The 25,352-nt window shown below is 46.3% G+C and overlaps 1 protein-coding gene across 2 annotated transcripts in view; it reads left to right on the plus strand.

Moving 5' to 3' along the window:
* The window catches only part of LOC146855188 (uncharacterized), a 1,301,788-nt gene that overhangs the window by 34,050 nt on the left and 1,242,386 nt on the right, over positions 1-25,352 (plus strand). For both annotated transcript variants that reach the window (XM_085650581.1, XM_085650582.1), the window contains exon 2: positions 14,936-15,015. In XM_085650581.1, coding sequence (XP_085506707.1) covers positions 14,959-15,015 — 57 coding nt within the window. In that variant the 5' untranslated portion in view covers positions 14,936-14,958. The remainder of the gene's footprint in view (positions 1-14,935; positions 15,016-25,352) is intronic.

A 25,352-nucleotide genomic window follows, 5' to 3' on the forward strand; every position in this document is an offset into this window, starting at 1 on the left:
GACAAACCTATCCGGAAAGTCCCGTAGCACCTCGTTGAGGAAGAACTGGAAGGCTGCCGGGGCGTTGCAAAGCCCAAAGGGCATCACTAAGTATTCGAAGAGCCCAAACCGCGTTTTAAAGGCGGTTTTCCACTCGTCGCCTTCTCTCATTCTCACCAAATGGTACGCCCCTCTGAGGTCCAACTTGGTGTAAATTCACGCCTCCCGAACCTGTTCCAACAGAACCGGAATCAGTGGTAATGGGTATCTGTTTTTGATCATTAAAGCATTGAGGGCGCGGTAATCAATGCAACAGCGGAGCTCGCCATTGGCCTTCGGAATAAAGAAGAGTGGCGACGCGGCAGGGGACCGTGAGGGATGTATGAAACCCAGCTTTAAATAAGTGTCCAGATACTCTCGAAGGTGGGTTGTCTCGGGCCCGGTGAGGGCATAGATTCTGCCACACGGGATTACCGCACCGGGAACCAAATCGATGCGGCAGTCGTACTCCCGATGAGGGGGCAGTTCTTCTGCTTTTTGAACGTTGAACAGGTCTTGATACGATAGGTACCAGGTGGGGAGCGTGACGTCCTTCTCTGCGGCCGTGGCGATATGTTGAGCTAGGGTAGAACCTGTGTCTTGATGATGGGCATCTCCGACGCATCGACGGAGACAGAAAGAGGAATGGAACAAGATGGTATTCGTGGACCACTCGATCGTCGGTTCATGTTTACGTAACCAGGGTAACCCAAGTATGAGTTTGCATCGGGGGGCTTGAATAATGTTAAACTGCAGCCACTCGCCGTGGTCATCCCCTATGGTTATCCAGAGAAACGGAGTAACATATCGTATGGGCCCAGACTCCAGTTCCTTCCATCGACCGCAAAGACGCGTTTAGGCGGCTCTTTGTGTGTTAGCTGAATTCCGAGTTTGTCTGCTTCTACCTTATCCAGAAAACATCCCGTAGCTCCGGAGTCTACCATGGCTCGTATGGTTCGGGTGCGTTGGTTGATTACCGCCTTCAGAGAGATAAAGAAGTGGTCAGGTTCTTGCTCCTTGTCGGATTCCATAGAAGGGATGAAGTGTGGGCTTGAAGGCTTCCCTCCCTGGTCCTTCAAGCTTTGTCGTTTCCCGTAGCCCCGTCGTCGGTGGAGAGTGCTGCTTGTCCGGAACGTTGTCTGTTCGTCTTTGGTCTAACCGGGCACTCTCATAGGAAGTGGCCTTTTTTACCGCAGTACAAACAGAGACCTTGTTTGCGGCGATGGTCGCGTTCGCTCAAAGTCAACGAAGCCCGTACTGTCCCTATTTCCATAGGGTCGGATCTGGGACCCGTGTGTTCGGGAGCTCGGTTATTGTCATATGAGGAAGACGTTTTGTCTCTCCGTTTGGGATCTCCTTTTCTTTCTCGGAGACGATGTTCCAACCGGGAGGCCAGCTCTATCATGGCGGAGCAGGTCTGTGGTTGGGGATCAATCTGGGCGATGACGTCTTTCAGTTCGTCCGTGAGCCCTTGGTAAAAGATGGCAGATTGCTTGGTTTCTGGCCAGTCGGTTTCTGCCACCAACCGACGAAAGCTGTTGATATAGTTTATGAAATCGTTAGGTATTTGCCGGAGAGCTAGCAACTCGCGGTCCGCCGAAAAGGCGTCCGCCCGTCGGTCAAAGGTTCCTTCAAATGCGCTGCGGAAGGCGTCCCAATCATACAGCAGTGCTTCGTCCTTGCGGACTATAGGGACTGCCCATTGAGCTGCGTCTCCTGCCAAATATGAGATCAAGAAGGCCACCCGGGCCTGGTTGGTAAGAAACAGTTTTGGCTTGCAGTGGAAGTGAAGCATAATTTGCGTCATGAAGACTTGGACTTTGTGTATGTCCCCATGAAACCTTTCAGGAGGGGCTAAGGGGACGTGTGCCGGCATTTCTACTACTACCTGAGGGGTCTGTGTGGAAAAAGGGGGCCCTGCATCGAAGGGATTCTTCTGCATTCGATCGATACGTGCATGTAAGGCGGCCGTTTCTGACCGAGAAGCGGCCAACTCCACCTGCATATGGGCTAACGCGGCTAACACGTCCTCTAAAGTGGCCATGGCCGGATCAGCATGATCGGGAGGAGAATAATTCGTGGGCCGATTATTCTGTCGTGTACCCTCGGGTTTCCTCTCCTCAGGATGACGCTGATGCTGAATAGGGTCCACCTCCCATCTGCCCCTAGTCCGGCGGATGTGTTATACACTCGGACGGAGGAGGCAGGTGAGCAAGGGAAGGTAGGACAGGAACGGCAGGGACGGAGATCTGTAAGGAAACAAACACTCTGTAAGCGCGGGCCTGCTCTGCCAATCTCTCCCCCTTTGATCCCCTATGAGTGTAGCTCGCTTACCTGACTTCTCCTCCCTCCTAGTTGTGGGAATTACTAAGGGACTCCCCTTCTTCTTTAGGAAAGGAGCAAGGTGGAGTACAGGAAAGACCATGCACCGGGCTAGGTTTCTCCTAAACGGAGTCCGGTATGTTCCGCCTAGGGGGTGCAATTCCCACGTGAAGAATCCGGAGAGCAACGTCTGTCTCTCGAGGAGTGAATCGTAGGATGTTGGCAGGACCTGTGGAATCAAGGCGTCGTGACGCTTCCACCCAGAAGACGTCTTGAGGTAAGGTTAGGATATCTCGATAGCGCTGCCACTGCTAGGCTCGGAAATCCTGTGAGCCGAGGAGCGCTATATCCCTGAAGTGCAGAGGCCCGGAAATCCTGTGGGCGGAGGTGGTGTTCGCGGCTCCCAGTGGGAGACCGGAATCGAGGAGTAAACCCCTCGCTGGGTAACCCGGAAATCCTTCGGGCGATGGTAGTCGGGTTGCGCTACTACTCGTCTCGCGGAGGAGCCGGGAGTCGAGGAGCGCCTTGCGGTGTTTGGCGCCTTGTAGTTTCTCAGCGGGAGAACTAGGAGAGAGAACCGCAACTCTCTCCTCTCTGATGAACGGGAAGCTGAAGAGCGTGACAGTACCACAGGAACAGTCCTGAGGTGCTTCACGGGAGTTTCCAACGAAGGAGGCTTCGGGAAAGCCGATACTGCGGATCTGTTCTCTAGTTAACGAAGAAGCCGTTTCTGGAACGCACGTCTGCACGTACCTTCTCTAACGGGTAACATCCGGGAATAATCGGCGTCCTCCGGAGGGTGTGTCCGTCATTTATGCTTTTCTGTCTCGTGATCTATTACGAGACTCAGGGATGGCCGGGATGTCTGGGCCTTGTAGTTCGCTCTCGGGAATGTTCCTCTGTTCACTTCCCGGGTTCCGTAGGGCCCGGCACTCAGCGTCTACTGAGTGCGATCGTGACATACTGTCATTTGGATATTAATTTGTTTAATGTGTTGGTTATAATCCATTTTGCAATTATACGTTTCGAATGCGGTGATAACTCTTGAATGTCTGCATTTGTTTTGTCATTTCGTGACGTGTTCGTGGTGATTATGGCTGCCGATATCATCGCGACCCCCGGCGCCACTGCAAAAATGGAAAATCAGTTTAAATGGTTGGTTTTATTCAAACTCCCTACAGAAATATGAGTTTAAACAGTGCAGTAATAAATCCCTAGTGTCTAAAATACTGTAAAATGTGTGTTTATTTGTGTTTTGTCCCCCTGAAAAAGGCGCGATCGTCGCAGTGGCCGGAGTCTTCGCGACTCTCGGTGTAATCGTGAAACCGGGAAGTAGGGTTTAAACTGTTTCTTTAAATACTTTTTTGAAAAATGTGTGCAAAAATATGTAATAGTTAGAATTCATTTTATAGGTTAACATTTTTTTATGTGGTGGTTGTTGAATGTCTGCTTTTGTTTTGCGATTTCGAGACGTGATCACGATCATCGTGACGTCATCGCGAATTTAAAAGATTAAAAAATATATATTATTTGAAAAAAAATGAAATAATTTTTGGCCTTTTGAGTGGCTCTGACAAGAGCCTTTGTGATGAGAGTGTGTATAATACAGCTACAGATAAGACTAGTGTCAAACCTCAATTAAAATATCTGCATATATGTGTTTTCGGGTTTCTGAAAAACACGTGATTTACGTGACTACCGTCATCGTCGCGGTGCCCGGTGTCACTGTGAAAACAGAAAATAGTCTTCGTAGATGATTTTTCTGGAAACAACTACTAAATGCCTTCTGTGAATACCAAAAATAGTAAGTTTAGGATTTTATCTCAGATTAGTTCTGTGAATCGGCCCCACTATAAGTACTTGAAATAATGGGAGTGGGTGACAGAATCGCCATGTAGGTTAGGCTTGGATGTTTGGGATTGTAATGCTAAATAAACATCTATTAAGAGGGTTGTATGTGACAAACTCCTCATAGGAGAAATAGAGGCCAGGATGTGCAAAAATAGGGGCCTCTGAAGTGGGAGAGCAGAAGTCATATGTTTGCAAAACTGACTAAGGAAAAGTCAAAGATAATGCACACTTTTTGTTTCAAGGACTGACGCCCCCCTAAATAAAAGAAATGGCCACAAAAAGTATGACAAATGAGACAGGAAAAATGTCAACAATGAGTAGTAACCTATTTTGTTTGTTTACACGATGTATGTCTCAGTTAAAATCAGAAAAATAAAATATCTTCATGTGCTGTACGGAGTAGTACAAGGAACGTTTTGTGGTGAGTCAAAAGACATCCTGCATTACCTGTAATTCATAAAAATAGGGGGAAATTGCCTAATAACATAAGAATGCATCACCACAATTGAGAAGTAACTGAGAGTAAAGCACATTGGTATGCAATCTGCATTCTCTAACATTAGCAATCATTTCAGTAATCGAGTTGCCTTGTTCATTCATACTGTTCTGCAGATTACTCACTACAGGCAAAAATGTAAACATAATAGTTAATCAGTGGCAATTATCTTGGCATCTGACTGCAGCGTCTTCTAATCAAATCTTAAACCGCACTCTTAATTGCTGATGAAGAATGTGATGAGTGGAACTCGGAATCCTCGTGTTCTCTTCTTCAGCGGATGCTGGTGTGGCTAGTAAAGGCCTCAGGCACGGCTGAGATACTGAGTGTGACAGCAGCATCTATTACGATGCATCAAGCACTTTGATGGGGCTAACATTATTTCATTGTATTTTTTACAATCGAAGTGCCGTACCGATGACCCTGACTCAATAACACTGGCTGGCGCCTGAAGGCCCTCTCACGAGTCAATCATTCATGGCGAGAATACTGTCCGCTAGACCTGTGTTTAGAGTCAGTTTGTAGTGGTAAAGCTGCACAAAAGGCGGGGTAGGCGTAACTCATGTTATTCCCAGTAGCGCAATAACGTGGAATTCCTAAAAATTAAACATGATTACAAGGCATTATGCGTGAAGAGTTATTCTGCATTTAGCTCAATTTTCTTAGCACAAAAATGTCCGACGCATCCCAAATAGATATAAGGATGCGATTTGCCCAATGAAATAGCGCGAAACAGAAGAGAATATGACTAGCCAGCGCGAGACGTGCACTTGGGGTAGGATTTTTTCCCAATTTACTACATTCATAGCGCAAAAGGCCCCACTGTGTCCAAAATTAATGTGAGGATGCTCTCTTACACTGAGAAATAGCTCTAAATGCAACAGAACAGGAATAAAGAGCGGGCGGTCGCACTTGCTAAATGTGCTCTTGCAGTAGGATTTCCCCCCCCCCCCCATTACTCTTAATTACATGAGCAGATGTAATTGCACTATTATTGACAATTCTGTGTCAAAGAGTTACGCTTTATTACCAAGATTACTCGATTACTTCAGCGTTGTTGAAATTCCGCCCAGACCTAATTTTCGAAGTGGATTCGCAGCCATGCCATTGGTCAGTGGGGCCATTTACATTGTATTCTCCAGAAAGTATTTAGTGCACAATGTATTTTGCATTGCCCACCTTTTTGTACATGGCAACAGGCTTTTCTTTCCAAAGTTACCACTGATGGCACACTTGGGCAAAATGTTTGCACTGTGGCTTCATTTTCATGCCCCACTGTGCCATAGAAATAATGTAATAGGGGCTTCAATCAAGCCGACAATGCAGAGTCTTGTCGTACAGGGAAACATGGTCCAGTGAGGATTAACACGATTTCTGCCCTTTAGTTCCATTCAGCTTTTAGTGGCATGAGGTGGAATTATTGCATGGCCATTCTCTGCTTCATGCACCCCAGCAAAGCTCTGAGTTGCACACCTTGGCCTGCCCCTGAACAGCATTTCTTGTGACCCTCCTCAAAATGGCGTGGGTAGGGGTCACATTATGTCCATGCATTCGTGCCCCTGGTGTCACATGCTCACGAGGCACCATCCTGCTGCTATCCGTTGAATGTCATAATATCGTAAATGTAAAGAATGTCTGACATAAATGTTTTGTCCTCGATATCATTTCAGAAAATATTGTGTCACTGATATTAACTCTAATTAGACAATATTTTTGTAGATGATAGGACATGATATTTAGGTCAGGTGATTTGTTTTTGTACCGTACGAATCTGACTATGGGCTGTCGCATTATTCACTCCCTCACTTCCCTGTCCTGCCTCATACCTGCGTGGAGGGAGGCTGCTGATGAATGTCTCGGGATCTCTGGGTGCAGAATGCAGCAGGAGAGATCTTGCACCAGGATACCCAGCCTGTTGTGGTGCCTTCCACAGTTTATCTTTCCCTCCAGTGAAGTGGGGGATTAACACTCTTCATCCCCTATAAATGGTCTGTAAGTGGTAATTTTTCATATAAGTTTGACTGGTTTCGAATAGAGTGAAAAGTAACTCTCTTAGCAGTAAACATGGGAGAAGTTGTGAACTTTGCCGGCAAAATCCCCCTACTTTGTATGATTCTTCTAACTTTAGAAAATATGCCTATAGTTCGGTGCTTATATATATCAGCTGGAATAAAACACTTCAAAGTGAGTAAAAACATTTTTGAATGTATGCATACCTTTCCGAGTGCTAATATTTTACTATCCAATTCGATTTGGCTATATATGCGACTCCATGCAATTGCATCAAATATTTAACATGTGGTAACTGTCATTACTAATTCAAAGCACTGCATCTAGTAAACTGCTCCTGCTTGTTATGCTTAAGACTAGAGCAGCGCCACCTTTGTTGTCACCCTCACATCGAGAAATCCATACAGAACCCTTCTCTTAATATGGCAATAGTGATAGAAGTAGCCCCTACAAAATTGGAAAGCCATAGTGAGGATATGTCCCACTTCTAACAAAGTGGGCATACATTGTTGCTTGTATAGTTAGTTTGCCGGATTGGCGCCACCTGTTGGTGGCACCATTAGGAGCAGTGTATAGGCATGCTCACTCGTCCCACTCGGGGTGACAAATGCAACAAGGGAAGAAATCCTAAACCTGCGAGGGGGGATTGAAAGCGAACTAAATAGCAAGATTAGAAGAACAAGGATGTGATAACAAGCAGGAAGTGGGATAAGGGAGGGGGTGGCAAATGGTGTACATTTCGGGGGCGCTTTGATGTTCTCAGTGGCCGCGCGGCTCACTGAGAATATCAAAGCGCCCCCGAAATGTACACGCAGGCTGCCAAATGGTGCGCGCGCCTGGCGCACATGCACTGTAGTTGGGGGCCTGAAAAGCACTCGTTTGCACTGCCAAATCCCCGTTTTCTATAGCTCTCGCCAGAGCAGCGCTAAAGCGCTGGCTCAGACGAGACCTAAAAGAACTATTGATGGGCAGAATGCAGAACAATGTCATACATTCACCCCAGTACAGAGATCTGGGCCTAAATCCATCGTTTTTTTGCTCACCATGCCATTCCAGTTTGGACCCAGCCATATGCAAATCATTCTTGACCCTGTGCCCAATGGGAACAGTCCAGCCCGAACTGCCAGGCCAGGTCCTCCCTGGACTGGAAACAAGCATCCTAGGACCAGTTTCGACAGCACGGGACTCACGTCTGAGCATACCCGTCCCACCCGGGGTGCCAAATGCAAAAAGAACTATTGATGGACAGAATGCAGAACAATGTCATACATTCACCCCAGTACAGAGATCTGGGCCTAAATCCATCGTTTTTTTGCTCACCATGCCATTCCAGTTTGGACCCAGCCATTTGCAAATCAGTCTTGACCCTGTGCCCAATGGGAACAGTCCAGCCCGAACTGCCAGGCCGGGTCCTCCCTGGACTGGAAACAAGCATCCTAGGACCGGTTTCGGGGTATCACCCCTCTTCAGACAGGATAGCTTGATTCCAGTGGCATGGAGAGCAAGGGACCCACGTCTGGGCATACCCTTCCCACTCGGGGTGACATATGCAAAAACAACAGTTGATGGACAGAATGCAGAACAATGTCCTACATTCACCCCAGTACAGAGATCTGGGCCTAAATCCATCGTTTTTTTACTCACCATGCCATTCCAGTTTGGACCCAGCCATATGCAAATCAGTCTTGACCCTGTGCCTTATGGGAACAGTCCAGCCTGAACTGCCAAGCCAGGTCCTCCCTGGACTGGAAAAAAGCATCCTAGGACCGGTTTTGGGGTTTCACCCCTCTTCAGCCAGGATAGCTTGATTCCAGTGGCATGGAGAGCAAGGGACCCACGTCTGGGCATACCCTTCCCACTCGGGGTGACATATGCAAAAACAACAGTTGATGGACAGAATGCAGAACAATGACCTACATTCACTCCAGTACAGAGATCTGGGCCTAAATCCATTGTTTTTTTGCTCACCATGCCATTCCAGTTTGGACCCAGCCATATGCAAATCAGTCTTGACCCTGTGCCCAATGGGAACAGTCCAGCCCAAACTGCCAGGCCAGGTCCTCCCTAGACTAGAAACAAGCATCAACTCTGGTGCAAAACTGGACAAAGGACATGGGAATATCAACCTCACTGTCCAGCCCCTCCTCTGGGAGGGACCCCTGAATCCTCCCAACCCTTTCCCAAGGGTACTTAAGGGATTACCTGTGGATGGGTCCCTAGATTGGTCGTGGGACAAGATTCAGATCACATACCTCTTCAACTTTGACCATCTGGACACTCTGGACCTCGCTTTGGGAACCGAGACTGCAACGGTAGGATTCCTGCTGCTTTTGGTCTCTTCGTCCTGCTGGTCTTCTGCAACGTCTGTGCCTGTACTCTATACAAGTTCTTCACCAGGCCTGTGGACATCCAAGACACCTGAAGGAATCTCCCTTGGAGTGAAGGAGTCACTCACCCGTCTCTGCAGGCACTGGAATGCAGTTGACCAGTCTGCTGATCCTGGGCTCCCAGGGACTCTGAAAGGCTCAGCAACACAGGTTGTGGTTCTGCAACTCCCTCGAGGCTTGCACTGTCTTCACATCAAGTTTGAGGCCAGTATCCCACGTCTAAACCGCTGGAACAGAACTCCTGTGCACCCCATCAACTTGCCGTTGCCAAGGCTTATTGGCTCTCTCCTCCAGAGATCTTTGGGCTCCAAGAAGCTCCAACCTCAAGCAATTCCTACAGCAAAGATCTTTGCCCTCACCACTATCTTGGCACCGTGGGCCTTCTTCATTCATGAGCTGCTTGAGGTCCTCTTGCGACTCCTGTGCCTTCGGCCCGTGGGTCCTCTTAAGGGCATTCTTTGGCTTCAGTGGGTCCCCTACTTGCTCGGGCCTGCTCTGACTTATCTGCCGTAGTGAGTCACTTGGAGCTTGCTGGTCTCGACAATGCACCTTTTCTGTTGGCTACGTTGTTTGCTGCTGTCAAGGCTTGCTGGTGCTCCTACCAGACACTGACCCCTTGGCTTTTGACATCCGACGTGAACAAGCTTGTGAATGGCTCCTGGTTTTCCACAGCGTCACCTGGTCCGCACAGCTGCAACTTCAAGGGCACTGTCAACTCCCCTCCATCTACCGACATTGGTGGGCATTCGTCTTCCATGCCTCCTGTTCACTTCTGAGTTTCATAGACTGTGTCCCCTCTGCTTGCCGGTTCTTCTCACCGTGAATCCACCTTTGGGTTCCACCGCACCTCTTCGTCTTCTTCTCCAGCTGCATCATTCCTGAAGTCCTCCATTGTGGTGTACGACGGTTTTCAAAGTGACTTGACACCTATGCACCTGGCTTCCCTGGTGTAGGTTTCCTGGTGACTCTCCAACCTTCAATCTTCCACGGGGTTTCTTCAGGGTCTTTCGGGAAGGGTCCTTTATCTTTAAAACTGCAACTGCTACTTACCCATTGACTTGTGTTGATGACGCGAATGTGTTCTTGCTCTGCACACGGCCTCCGTGGGGTTCCTGGGTACTTACCTTGTGTGGTTCCTTGGGTCCCCATCACTTGTACATCTTCTGGGCCCAGTCTCGACTTAGGTCCTGGTTCTCATCCCACTATTTTAGTATATGGTTTGGTCTGCCCCTGGGAACCACTGTGTATTTGTGCTACTAAAAAGTTCTATTTCCTAAATATTGTGTGTATTGTGTTTGTATCTCCGGGTAGTAGATACTAAAATGTGTTTGTGAGTGTTTGTAATAAAATATCTATTTTTATAACTTCAATGTGTGATTTATTTTCACTTAACCTATACCATAAGATTAGGTACTGGTAAAAAAGCTGCTTTACACTCCTTCTGGACTAAGCCTGAAGGCTACTCTCCAAAGCTACCACTTAGTGAGCTTTCTAAGGCTGTCTAGGACCACTAAAATCACCATAAGGCTTGTCTGGATTAGTGCAGGGTGCTACACTTACAAAAGTGAGCACCCTATACTAAGTCAGCTTCTCACACTAAGGAATTGATTAGGATTGGGCAACATACAGTAATTCACTCGCTAACACCATAGGAACATCTCACATGAATCCAAATCTCAGGTATGGGTCTCTTTTAGGGCTTGCTTAAAACCTGCCATTTTTTTTTTACAAAGACATCCTTGGGGCTCTCCTCAGTACAAAAACACAAACCTAACACCATACTATACATCACAGAATTCTTTCTCCAATCTAGGACTTAGCTGATGGACCCACAAAGAGGAAATATAGTCAGGTGTTGAGAATAGTCAATATATATGCAACTAATTACAATTGAAAGTCACAATATGTAAATTGTTCTCATGCATAGTTCTTGTTAATATTCTGAATAGTCTTACAAATAGTCCCACCAGTGGTCTAGTGGACACATCCATTGAGATGGGAAATCTGTTTGGATAAACCAGAAATTAGTAGACTTCAATACAAGATCTAAGATGCAACTGGAATTCGATTATAGTACTTCAATAGTTGTTCAAAAGGTAATATGCCAACGGCTGGATCCAGAAGTAACTATTCATAATTGGTCAATCGGAATTTCCAACAGCGAAGGAAACTAAACACAAATACAATAGTTAAATAGGCAAATTCTCAAAGAGGAACCTGCTGCCTCGGTACATCAAATCTAAATACAGGCACAAAATATGAAGGAAAGAATTATCTAGAAACAACTTAAGCATCATTTTTTTCTCAAATATAATAAACAGACACTTGGGAGTTGATGAATACATGGATTCCATTTTTGGGGTAGCCAAGGGTCGCAAGTACTGACTCTGGCTTTCCCTGTCAAAAAACACTACACTGTCCTTGATTTATTTTTTACCATCTTTACTTACTTTGACAATACATACAATATTAGCAACTGGTTATGCCTTCTGAAATGATACCGCTCTTACCTGCACGTGCCGCTCTAGTCTGAGGTATGTCTAGACATTGCCGGGCGCACCCCTTGCCATTTTGGTGAATTGACTTACATGTATGAACATAAAGCCTCCTGTTTCATTCTGGAGAAAGTGTGGTGGGGTTTTGATGGAAAAAGTGCTTCATACATTTAACACCAGTACGAGAGCTATGCAGCTACATATTTTAGATTCAGAACAATATTGGCATTTGCGTTAGTGAAATCCATAAGATCCAGGCATTCCCCACTTCCTGAACCCTCACCCTCACCCCAAGAGTGTTACAGTGACTCATATCTAATCTGTCCCTTTAGGGCATGGGTACTCAATCAAATTTTACCAAGGGAAAAATGTTTTGTCTGTGGTGTGACTGCGGGCCGCATTGATGCCAGCATCATGGTGGTTGGGGGTCTGTAAGATGGGTGTAGGGCAGGTGCAGCTGGTACAGGTAAGAGCGGTGGGGCAGGGGTGGGACGGGAGGGAGGGAAGTTGAAAGACGATGGGAAAGGGAAAATAAAATAAATAACCACTTACCTTGCGCTCGACAAAACATTCCTGACTCGCCGATGCGGCGAGCACAAGCTAAGTGGTAAAACCAATTCTTACCTGTACTTACCAGTACCGGCTGTGCAAGGTGCAGAGGAAGTGAACTATGTACATCTAGTGGCTGAATTGCACAATATTATATCAGAAAGCCTGGGATCAATCTTGACTTCCTCAATTGAGCAATTTGTGTGATTCTGGCAATTGTTTTATTTCACTTTCCCTCCTTTTTCTTCATTATCCCTTATAAGAGGATCTCAACATAAATGACTTCAGGATGTGCACTGTACAAACCCTCCTGCAGTGTTTGATTTACAAACTATAATGTTGTCCATTTATAATAGCAACCCAGCCACCCAAAGGGTGCAAACAGCAACTGACTTGTTTTTGTCAGGGTGAGGAGGTGGAAGCAGGAATGTTTCTTTAATTCATGTCTGAAAAATATCACACAAAAAAAAAAAATCTCAATGCTCTGATGTACTAAGCTGAAACGGTACTGCGTGTTAATGAAATGCACTTATTTGAATTTTGAAAAGAGTTTATTATATTTTCATATGCTATACGTTTATTGCAAGATGTCTTTAAAAATAATGGCATGCCTAATGTTAAGTTGTGCAGGAAACCTTAGATACTTCCTTTCTTTAAATTAGCCTGAAAACAAATGCTTGCTCATTTATTTGACAGCTTATTAATGATAGGGCTGATTTAAGTAAACAAAAGCCCAGTACTGCTATTGACCAGGGGGCCGCAGTTAAAGGCCAGGAGCTGCTCCCCCCTCCCCCGGCTGTACTTTGAGTATCACTGCTCTAGGCTACCTCAAGAAGCTCTTGCCCATGGCTCTATCTAGAGGGCACTCATGCATCTCGGGCATGTATGTTATAGGGCATCCCTTGAGAAGAGCATTACAAATGGAGACCAAATCTTCTCAAACTCTCATTCTGCTCATGAGATAATTTTTACAGTCCCCATTGTCAGTTTAGTGGCCATTATGAATACCATCACCAGGCCTTTAAATGGTCTGCGTCCTGTTGGGGCTCAGCACTGGCAGTTTTAAAAATCAGGCACTGAGACGGGTCCATATCGGGCCCTCTATTTGTGCGTTCGCCCTCGGCATGAAGAAAACCTGGCCTCAGTAGACATCCCATGGTCTCCTGTAAACTCAAAGAGATTGCTTTGTTAGGTCTGCTGCCCCAATCGGCAGCTAATTGGAAGGTATGATCACCTGTTAGTGATCTGGAAGTGCATGGCCACAGAATCCACAGGGGGCATGAAGGGTGGGCATGGTGGGCAGCCCTCAAGTGATAAAGCTGCTGCTTGGGCTTCTACTGCCCAGGATTAACAGCTTCTGGATATTTTTCAAGCCCAAAATAAATTTAAGAAAAATATATTTACCAAGGGTTTCATTTAAAGTTCCTAATGGAGCACTGTCATTCTACATAGAATCCCTGTCCATCAAGGGGAAGAGAATGGATGCTGCGGATAGAGGCCCATTTTCAGATGACGAGACTGAAGAAGGTCTTAAGCGTAGAATAAAACACTCTTTTAAATTCCTTTCTTTTCCATGGTACTGGGATGCAGTGTTCACTGCAACCATGCTAAGTTCTGTAAAGTTGACTGTTGTGTTATTTCTCGTTTATGGCAGGCTCACTGTGATAAACTCTTTGCTCTAAGGTCGTGCTTAAGTGACCGTCAGCACACATGATCACAATCATTCCCAGCCTATCACAATCTGCTCTCTTTCTCTGACTGAACCCTGATCACTGGGCATTTATTTATTGCCGTTGCTGCTTGTCTCTCAACGAGTTTTTTTATTAGCACTTCATCCAGTATTACTCTTTCCTCACTTTTCCCTGACTGCCAAGGCTTTAAGGAAAACCTGATGGACATCTACTGGGAATCATATTTCTGCATAGTCTTGTCAAATGGAAAGTTAACATTTCTGCTTTCTTTTCTGATAAATAAAAGTAACACAAACAATGGTTTTGTGAAAAAAGTGTCAATGAACTTGTGCAATGCAGGTTTGTATTCCACTCTATTATGCCACACCCTTCGTTACATATCCCCCCACACACACACCGTTTCCATCCCACTTAAAGCTCTGACCATCACTAAGAAGGCACAAGAGCCCTTCCTTCCACTCCAGCTAGTCTCAGGGCGGCGGGCGCGGCGCCCCCAGCTCTAGAAAAGCTGGAGGTCAGCGCGGGTGGTGGGTAAACACACAAGTTACAAGAACACGTGTCGTGATGCAATATCTGGTGCAAAAATCCCGAGATCGGGCAGTCACGCAAGAAATGCGAATGGCCCCTCGGCCCCCGCAGCCTCTCTAAAATGAGGCTGCTGTCGGCTTAGTGCATGCAGCCTAGTCTGGATATGAATATCATACCGCCTATAAAGAGCGGGAGACATTTCAGACATCTTCCGTGCCGCTTCTCGTCTCACTATAGGCATTATGCAGAATCTTCTCACTTCTTGGCCATGTTTACAGCCTACATTTTTATATTAAAAAAATAGACTGGAGGAGAAGGCGACTGGTGGAGATGTTGCACCTAACTGTAAAACAAATAACTACTAAAACATGCAAATTACTCAAACTTCCTGTTGGCAACTTTTCTGGTAGATAGAATTCTTCCCAAAAAACCCTTTATGTATGTTATTTTCACACAGCCACATGGTAAACATGCGCATCCCGAACGGCCCCGTTTTTCATACGCTTGGAGAAATATATATGCAAAAAAACACAATTTTTGCTAGGCTTGTACTTTATGTAACAAACATGCATTCCTTCTTTTTTCCAGACGAGGGCGCCAGCGTACCCAGAATGCCTTCCAAATCACCAGAATATGCTGAAGTGCGTAAAACAGCCGTCTTGAAAGAGGTACAAAGAGTCGCGAAATCTGCTTTTTTTTTAATTACATGTGTTAAATAGTGTGACTATTTATTTCACGGAGCTTGGGTTCGCCCGTCGCTTTTAAAATCCAATAATCGTTCAAGTATGTATACACATCAATTGGAAAGTAATAAATATCCCAATTTCTGATGTCTAATGTAACTTGTTAAATAATTAGCGGCGAAGCAATATTACTAAACAGATTAGAAGATGAATTGGAGTTATGCTGTAGGTGTACGCATGTCGGATTACTTGAAATCTCCCGTAATTACCCCATTAGCCTTCCGGCTTCCTTATGCAGAAAGTTCAATACACTCACACATTAGCCGAAGAGCTAAATTCGAAATAGTTGTGCTGTTACAAAATAATGCACATTTCTTTGCTGTTCGTTTATCCCACGCATAAGCGTACCCTTTTGCACATTTGAAGGTATATATGTGGAAATACCCGCTTCATTACACAAGAACCCACCATTGGAGGATTCCAAAAGACTCGTGTCTAGGCAAAGTTGAATTTAAATGCCAAAATGTGCCCTATTTATTACATTTTACTTTAATGAGGGTAGAATCCTTTGCATGTACAAGAAAGGAGTCAGGGACAGAATGCAAAATCCTAGGATTTATAATTGCTACTTGCAGAAGAAGAAGTGAAGTTTAGTTGTTGCCTCTTTTGTGTGGATTTTCTCATTTAATTTGTGCTTTATCTTTCAAAGTTATTTTCCTCACAGTCTCTATAATATAAGCACGAATTTGCATGTTTGAATTTCAGAGCATGATTAGCTGACCAAGTGGTATATGAATTTAATTTACCAAGATCTAATTTTATCTCAATTGTTTATCTCATACCCATGTTATCAGTCGTCCATCGCGCGTTTTATGTTTACAGTGTCTGATCGTGTGACAGCCAGGCTCATTTTAGAAAGTTGCATTGGTTTTCAGAACCGTACTTTTATAGATTGATATGAGGCACATCAAACCCCTTGAAAACAACAAAACAAGCTAAACTGTTCAACATCATGAACACATCATAGGGTCTTATTACGTTGGTGGTTGGACGAGAGTCCGACCTCCATCGCAGCGAGAATGAGACTGCCCGACAATGTGTTGGCGGTCCCACCCACCATGTTTCGATAAGACCGCCATGCATGTGTTCGGAAACTACCTTTTAATAATGCTGCCCATGCTGCAGCCCGGAAAAGGGCCGCAGCAGCACAAGCCACAGTAGAAAAGGGCGTTTTTCAAATATCCATGCAGGTGCCTGGCACACGGTGCATGGATATTTGTTAGAGGCACCACATGTGCCCCCTGGCCACTTAGTAGTGGCCCATGGGGGCCCTGCTTGAGGCCCCCAAATTACCTCTCCAGCTGCCTTTCCGTGGTGGTGGGACTGCCATGAAAAGGCTTTGGGAAAAGGACAGTATATTCCTGACAGCGATGCCCGAGAAGGCAACGCCCCATTCAGGATCCTTATTCCTGCTGGCGCCCTGACGAGATCAGTAGATCCTGTCGGAGGCAGCGTTCCATCCCCCAAGTTTCAAGGGCCCGACCTCCTGCATCGTAATGCAGTGGTCAGCCCAAAGGGCTGTCTGCCGGTGGGAGCAAAGGCACAGTGAGGATGCCTACCCATCTATCTGTTGGTCAATCAACCCACTTTGACACACACACGCATTGCTCAAACTGTTCTGTAAATATATGTGTGTTTGTGTGGCCTGCCAGGGCATGTATGTGAGTTTTTGGTAAGGCCCTTTATGCATGTGTTCCTGCTAGTCTGTATGCATGGTGCCTGTATCAATGTTTCGCTGTGTTTTCATGGGCACCTGTGTGTGTTGGACTGTGTGTGCATGTCTATATCTGTATGTCGCATCACATATTTTCTTCTCACCATATATTTCCTTCTATGTAATTTAATTTTTAGTAACACTGCTTAAAAGTTAGACCAACTGATTTGGTCAAGAAGAGTTTTTCTTTTGGGGTGCTTCTACAGTGGAGGAGATATGCATAAGTTATTTTTCCTTGTGCCACTATGAATACTGTGCTCTTGTACGGGGTATGCAGCCAGCAGTGCACTGTATGTGGGACACTGGACACTGTGACTGACTTAAATATTTTCTTTTCATTGCTCTTGACTGGGAACCATAGACAACGTATATACAAGTACAATCAGCTCTTCAAAGCTGCCACAGTTTGACAGTGCTTTAAATGAGTAAGTGCAGCGTAGCTGCACTTCTCAGCACTGCTGTAATATAATGGAAGAGTACTAGCACTTCTCATGAGCAAATAGGTACTCTAAATAGTGAGTACCTGCACTCCTACAGTTCCATTTAAAGCATTTGACCAATCCCAATAACTAACAACAATTATCCTTGGGCTATGTGTCAGCGTGCGTTCCAGCTTAATGTGCTTCAGGGCCTTTCCAGGGGTAGTATGCGCAATATAAATGCTATTACAATTACAATTGTTCCCATTTTATATAGTAGAACATATGGAAGAAATACACGACAAGATCTGGTTGCCAAGCTAAGGCTTCCACCGTTGTGGAATTCAGAGAATTAATTTGTGGGACTTAGAGTGCCCAAAAATCTATCAAGTATTCAGAGAACCAGGTCAGGTGAACTTTGTAGTACATTGCAATTCCTTCCATCAACAGAAATTAAAAGAGTAGCTTATCACGCTAAAATGATATATTCAAAGTGTAAGGCAAATTCTGGTTTGGTCTTGTAACAGAGATAATTCTGGGAAACCAAAATGTCTTCATAAAAATGGCTTTAATGTATTTCCTGTCAATTTTTTAAGAAAACCTTTAGAAATACTCCAGATTTGCATGATGTGGTTAATAAATCAGATTTGAATCCATTTTAGAATATGGAAATTCTCATGATCGCCATCTTGCACTTCAGAGCATGGCCCCGTTCAGTTATTGTACAAGTCAACTCAGAGGGAATCCAACTGCTGATGCCCCAAATCAAAGATCTGTTTGTTCCTGGCTGGCAGACATATAAAACAGAAATACATTTACAAAATTGATGCAGCAGCCTGTTTTGCATAAAAACATCTTTGTTCCTGGAACTTCTTAGTACAAGAAACTTGGGCAATGGACAGTTTCACAAAAGATGATTTTTATGTTTATTCTAGCCCTTATAGTCAATCAAGGAGAGGGCATGCAAAAGGGGGTACATCTATACTAATAATAATGGATTTCAATTGAAACATAAAATGCATTTTATTTCTTAAAAATTCTCTTAAGTGCCTTAAGATAATTCTTTCAAACGGGAAATGTAACCTGAGAAACTTTACTTTTTAATATTTATATTCCTCCAGAAGAGAATACTAATTATTTACTGACTTCTTCATTTGATTTCATAAATGTAACAATGTATAGAGAAACAGCAACATGGATGTTCTTAGCCGGAGATTTCAATGCTAAATTCACATATTTGGAGATGCAGGTCTTTAAAAATCAGGAATTAGAAGAAAGTTGAAATATTCATGGATCATTGTTTCACAGTAAAAGCAGAGCTAATAAGCAAAGAATACTTTTATTAAAAGAGAAGTCCATAGGCGCAATAAAAATAAACTAAAGCAGCAGCTCTGACATACCAGCCAATGTGACCAGATTTAGTTCCTTGAGGCCTTCTCTATCTCATCACAACATACTGATTGTATGAACTAGTCTCAGAAATAAAGATCACACATACCATACTTAGCGATAATGCAATACCCAGCATTTTATTGGAATTATCCATTACAACAACTGGCTGAGGTCAAACGGAAGTAGGTATCATTAGACTGCATTGGAATCCTTGAAAGTTAAATTCTTTTAATGAAGTACTGGCATCTTTTCATATAGATATATTTGATAATCCATTGACTGATCGAATTGGCATCTTCAAGACATATACAAAAGAATGGCCACTACATATAAAAGATAAGCATAATAACATAGCACAACCAAAAAAAGTATCAAAGGATGAAGTAGAGTTATAACTATCAGTGGAAGCAAATAAACTCATTTGTTGACAGTTTCTATCTTACTCAACAGAACAAACAAAAATAAGCAACTCTCTTAGAAAAAAAAGAAATCATGCAGCTCAAAACCCATCAAATGGATCGGAGTTGAAACGACTTGTACAGAACCTGACAAGAAAAATAAATAAATCAGTCTGATGAATTATTAAAAAAACGTGTGCATCAAAAGCTAAAACAAGCATAAATGTGATACTACTTTAGGCTTGGATTGATTAAATTTCCAGTCCAATCCCAATCAATCAATCAATCAATCAATCAATCAACCAATCAATCAATCAATCAATCAATCAAAGAATTTGTAAAGCGCACTAGTCACACGTGAGCGTCTCAAGGCGCTGGGGGGGGGGGGAATGCTGCTACTGCTCGAATAGCTAGGTCTTGAGGAGTTTTCTGAAGCTTCGCAGGTCCTGGGTCTGCCATAGGAGGATGGGAAGGGTGTTCCAGGTCTTGGCGGCGAGGTGGGAGAACAATCTGCCGCCGGAGGTCGCTCTTCGGATGCCGGGGAAGGTGGCGAGGGTGAGGTCGGTGGAGCGGAGCTGGCGGTTCGGGGTGTAGAAGATGAGTCGTCTGTTGAGGTATGCTGGTCCGGTGTTCTGGAGTGCCTTGTGTGCGTGGGTGGGAAGCTTGAAGGTGATCCTCTTGTTGATGGGGAGCCAGTGCAGGTCTCTCAGGTGGGGTGTGATGTGGCTGCGGTGAGGGATGTCGAGGATCAGGCATACGGAGGCGTTTTGAATGCATTGAAGTCGTTTCAGGAGTTTGGCCGAGACTCCTGCGTAGAGGGGGTTTCCGTAGTCCAGCCTGCTGCTGACGAGGGCCTGGGTGACCGTTCTAGTTTCGGTGGGGCTCCACCTGTAGATCTTGTGGAGCATGCGTAGGGTGATGAAGCAGGAGGACGAGATGGCATTGACCTGGTTTGTCATGGAGAGAGTCGAGTCTAGGATGAACCCGAGGTTGCGTGTGTGGTTGGTGGGTCTAGGTGCTGTTAACAATGCGGTCGGCCACCAGGAGTCGTCCCAGGCCGAGGGGGTGGAGCCGAGGATGAAGACTTCTGTCTTGTCCGAGTTTAGCTTCAGTCGGCTGTTCTTCATCCACTCGGCAACGGCTTTCATTCCTTCGTGGAGGTTGGTTTTGGCGGTGAGGGGGTCCTTGGTGAGGGAGAGGATCAGCTGGATGTCGTCGGCATAGGAGATGATGTTGAGGTCGTGCAGTCGGGCGACGTGGGCAAGCGATGCAATGTAGACATTGAACAATGTCGGGCTGAGGGATGAGCCCTGGGGTACGCTGCAGATGATCTCTGTATCTTTGGAGCGGAAAGGGGGGAGGCGGTCACTCTGGGTTCTGCCGGAGAGGAAGGAGGTGGTCCAGTCCAGAGCCTTGTCTCGGATCCCAGCGTCGTGGAGGCGTATGCGTAGGGTGTGGTGGCAGACTGTGTTTAAGGCAGCTGACAGGTCCAGGAGGATGAGGGCCGCGGTTTCTGTTGTCCAGGAGGGCCCTGATGTCATCAGTGGCGGCGACGAGGGCAGTTTCAGTGCTGTGGTTGCTGCGGAACCCAGACTGGGACAGGTCCAGGATGCTGTTCTCCTCGCGGTAGCGGGTCAGTTGTCTGTTGACGGTCTTCTCGATGACCTTCGCTGGGAACTGGAGCAGGGAGATGGGCCGGAATTTCTTGAGGTCCTTGGGGTCAGCCTTGGGTTTTTTGAGTAAGGCGTAGATCTTGGCGTGCTTCCAGCTCTCCGGGAAGGTCGCTGTCTCGAAGGAGATGTTGATGGCTTTCCAGAGATGGGGTGCGATGGTGGTGCTGGCTTTGTTGAAGATGTGGTGTGGGCATGGGTCTGACAGAGATCTGGAGTGGATGGTGTTCATGATTTTGATGGTGTCGTCGTCGTTTATGTTGGTTCAGGAGAGCAGGGGATCGGTGCGGATGGTGGCCGTTGGGGCGGAAGTCTCAGTGGTTGTCGGGGCAGTCGTGACATTGAAGCTGTCGTGGATGTCTGCGATCTTGCGATGGAAGAAGGTGGCAAGGCAGTCGCACAGGTCTTGCGAGGGTGGGATGTCGTTGGTGTTGGAGCTGGGGTTGGAGAGTTCCTTCACGATGTTGAAAAGCTCTTTGCTGTTGTGTGCGTTGTTGTCTAGGCGGTCTTTGAAGGAGGTCCTTTTGGCGGATCTGTTGAAGTGATGGTGTCTGCGGGTGGCGTTCTTGTGGGCTGCTTAGCTGTCCGGTGTCTGTTCATGGTGCCATTTCTTCTCTAGCTTTCGGCAGGTTGGCTTGGAGGCCTGGAGGTCCTCAGTGAACCAGCTGGCTTTCTTGCTGGTGTGTCTGTTGGAGGGTTTCTTGATCAGGGCGAGGGTGTTGGTGCAGTCGTCGATCCATTGTCTGAGGTTGTGCAGCGGTGTCGGGGTCGGTGGGGTCGGTGGGTGGGCTCCGGGCGAGGGTGGTGGTTAGTTGGTCTTCGGTGACTTTGCTCCAGCAGCGGTGGGGGATCTGTTGGGTGCAGTGGTGTGTGGTGGGTTTCTGGAAGGTGAAGTGGATGCAGCGATGGTCGGTCCAGTGGAGTTCGGTGGTGTGGTTGAAGGAGACGTGGGAGCTTTGCGGAGAAGATGGGGTCAAGTGTGTGCCCGGCAGAGTGGGTGGGTGTTGTGACGAGTTGTCTGAGTCCAAGGTACACGAGGTTGTCGATCAGGGTGGTGGAGTTGCTGTCGTTGTGTTCTCGAGGTGGAAGTTCAGGTCCCCGAGAAGGATGTAGTCTGTGGAGGCGAGGGCGTGTGTACTGGCGAAGTCGGCGATGGAGTTGCTGAACTGTGCTTATGGTCCGGGGGGTCTGTAGTAACCCTGGGCGTGACACTACGCTTTGCCCACGTAGTGTACGTAGAGCTGCCTGCTTCGCAGTTTTCGAAGTAGGCGAAGCAGGCTAGCGCTACGCACACCCAGGGCGAAGCGTAGCTACCTGCCGCCGCCACCCGCCTCTTCGTCATTTCCAACTTCTTCTGACAAATGCGCATGCGCGAACACCCGCGCATGCGAATTTCTTGCGAGAAATGCGCATGCGCGGTCGTGCGCGCTTGCGCATTTGTCAGAAGAAGTTGAAAATGGAAGAGGGAGCCCCGGAGACGCCGCGCTTCAGGTAAGTTTCTTTACTTCTTATTTAGTTTACATGTGGGGTTTGATTTAAAAGGAGGGCGGGCGGGAGGCGGGAGGCGGGTGGCGCGTAGTGGGGCTACGCGTAGCACGCGAGTGTGCGTAGATTTGGGCACACTACGCGCTTCTTCACGTAGCCCCACTACGCCCACTACGCCCACCCTTAGTCTGTAGACAAGGGTTCCTCTGAGGGTGGTCTTGGGATCGGTGTGGATCTGGAAGTGCAGGTGTTCGGCGGTGCTGAGGGTGTTGTCAGTATTGATTGAGACTCTGAGAGTGTTCCTGTGGATGATGGTGATTCCTCCTCCTACTCCGTTGGTGCGGTCCCTACGGGTGATTTTGTAGCCGTCCGGGATGGCTATGGCGATGTCGGGTGCCGAGGAGGGGTTCTGCCAGGTCTCCGTCAGGGAGGCGACGTCTGGGGGGGTGAGTCGAGTAGGTCCCAGAGTTCGACGGCATGTTTGTGGGCGGAGAGGGCGTTGAGCAGAATGCATCTGAGGTGGTTGTGTTCTTTCACAGTGGGTGGCGTGGTGGACCTTATGCTGGTGAAGCTGCAGTTCCGGCAGAAGAAGGGTCCTTTGGTGTGCTCTGGGGCAGCCAGGAAGCAGGTGTTTGATCGTCCGGTGTTGGGTGCTGGCATTGTAGCGGAGACGGGCGACGTGGCGGTCGCGGGGGCCAGGGGGTCTGGCGCTGGGCGCAGTCCAGGCGCAGACAAGCGCAGGCGGGCGTAGACGGGCTTGCATTAGGCGCGCCTTCGGCATGCCACCGGCGCGCCCACTGTGCGTGTCCGCTGCGCGGCCGCCATATAAGGGGAGGTGGGAGGGAGGAGCAGCTGGGAGGTGGGAGCAGGGAAGCGAATGGGTGACAAGGGGGGTGGGGATGCAGGGGACGCAGCGGCGGGGAAAACGAAGGGTAAAGCAAGCGGGGGTAACAGAAAGGGCACAAAATAGCAGGAAAAACAGACACAGGGAATGAAGTAAAATACCAGCAGTCACAAGGAATAAAGTGGGTTACTGAAGCAAGGCAGACAGCACAGTCACGGCAGAGCTGGCAGTAGGGGCGGAGCGAGCTCGAGAACTGGCGACCACGAGACACAAACCTACAGTGATCGGCAGCAGCGGACTCAGGGTCAACGAGGCACTGGTGGTGCTGAGCGGTGTGAGGAGCGACCTGCCTGATACAGGGTCAAGGGTCCCAATGAACAAAGCCAACATTGCTCCCCCTGTTATCTTGCAATCAACTTCTCATAATTTCCCCCACTCAGTGATGACATTGCTGGTTTCATAAAAGGAGCAATACTTTCTGCAGCAGTGAGCATTGATGAAATACCAATTACAGTTCTGAAAGGAAATGTTAATTTGTGGGTCAATGTTCTTACGCTTTTATTTTCTTATTATTATGCAACTAGCATTATGCCTTATTAGAGGAAAGGTAATGTCATCATGCCCATCCGTAAACAAGGCAGCAAAAAACACCTGGAAATTATAGGCAAATTGCCCTCTCCGATGCAGAAAATCTTCGTGAGGAGACTTTAAGAACATTGAGGGAAATGGACTTACAAGGCAGATATCATCCCACTGGAACAATCAGGCTTAAGCTCACATCAATCAGTCCTAGATAACATCACAGTGGTGCAAACCATTTTTGATAGATTTGTGGTAGGAAAGACCAATCTTTATGAACAGCGGTCATTGATTTCTCAACTCCCTTTGATCGGGTGGACAGGCCAACAAACAAAATGGCAGAAATATTTGTTATTGGGGATTTCACCACATATGTTTAGTCTAATTGTACTTGATTCTTCATCATAGTGGAAGGTCTTCTTAGGGAGCAACAAAGGTCTTTCTTCTGCTATAATTACAAAAATGGTTTGAAACAGTGGTTTCTGTTAACACCAATCTTATTCTTCTTGTATTATGAAGATTTATCACAATATTATTTGCTATCAAAAAAATCTTTCTACCAAAAAGTGGCTCAAACCAATACATATTTTCATGTATGCTGATGGTGTGGTACTGTTTAATTTAACCCCAGTTGGCTTTCAAAGAAATTTTACAAAGCTGAATAGTTTTGCTGAATACTTTTTTTAAAGATAAATATTTGCAAAACCCAAATTTTAGCTTTAACTGGGAAAAATAGGGCTGTCTTATTTTGGCAGTTCGGGCTGGACTGTTCCCTTGAGGCACAGGGTCAAGACTGATTTGCATATGGCCAGGTCTAAACTGATGTGGCATGGTGAGCAAAAGTATGATGGATTTAACCCAGATCTCTTGACTGGGGGTGAATGTTTTAATTTGTTCTGCATTCCCTCCATCAATTGTGTGTCTTTTGCTTTCTCGCCCTAAGTGCGCCAGGTATGCCCAGACGTGGGTCCTGGGCTCACTGTGCCATTGGAATCAAGCTATCCTGGCTGAAGAGGGGTGAAACCACGAAACCGGTCCTAGGATGCTTGTTTCCGGTCCAGGGAGGACCTGGCTTGGCAGTTCGGGCTGGACTGTTCCCTTGAGGCACAGGGTCAAGACTGATTTGCATATGGCCAGGTCTAAAGTGGGGTGGCATGGTGAGCAAAAGAATGATGGATTTAACCCAGATCTCTTGATTGGGGGTGAATGTTTTGATTTGTTCAGCATTCCGTCAATCAATTGTGTGTCTTTTGCTGTCTTATTTTGGTATCTAGGACAAGAAAAACAAGTGGTTGTGAAATTGTATACTTATTTAGAAAGAACTCTGATTAGTAATTTAAATAACAATGCTCATGTCTGAACTGTGGGAGGGGTAAAGTCTTGGTCCATGCAAATTTGCTCAAGCCGTTCAATGGATCCCTATGGAAAATACCTTTTAATCATCTATTGCATGTTTGCAAAATAAACATTTCCTCTACCTTAAACTATGCATTGGAATACATCCCAATTTTCAAAGAGATCCCTTATATATTCACATGAAGGGAAGATATTTTGGAGATTTTTAGATTGGAGCTTAGCTTATCAAGCACTTACGTGCCTTCTTTGGCAAACATTCATTAATTGGGGAATGCCCTGGAAATATCTTTTAGGGCTTTCATCTGGGATGATTTAATTAATCAACCTCAAGAACTAATGGCTCTCCCTAGGAATTGAAAAATTGCCCCGATAGTTTTCAGTTGCATGATCACCCAACTTAAAGCA

This window comes from Triturus cristatus, chromosome 4_1 (assembly GCF_964204655.1).
Source record: "Triturus cristatus chromosome 4_1, aTriCri1.1, whole genome shotgun sequence".
Lineage (NCBI taxonomy): Eukaryota > Metazoa > Chordata > Amphibia > Caudata > Salamandridae > Triturus > Triturus cristatus.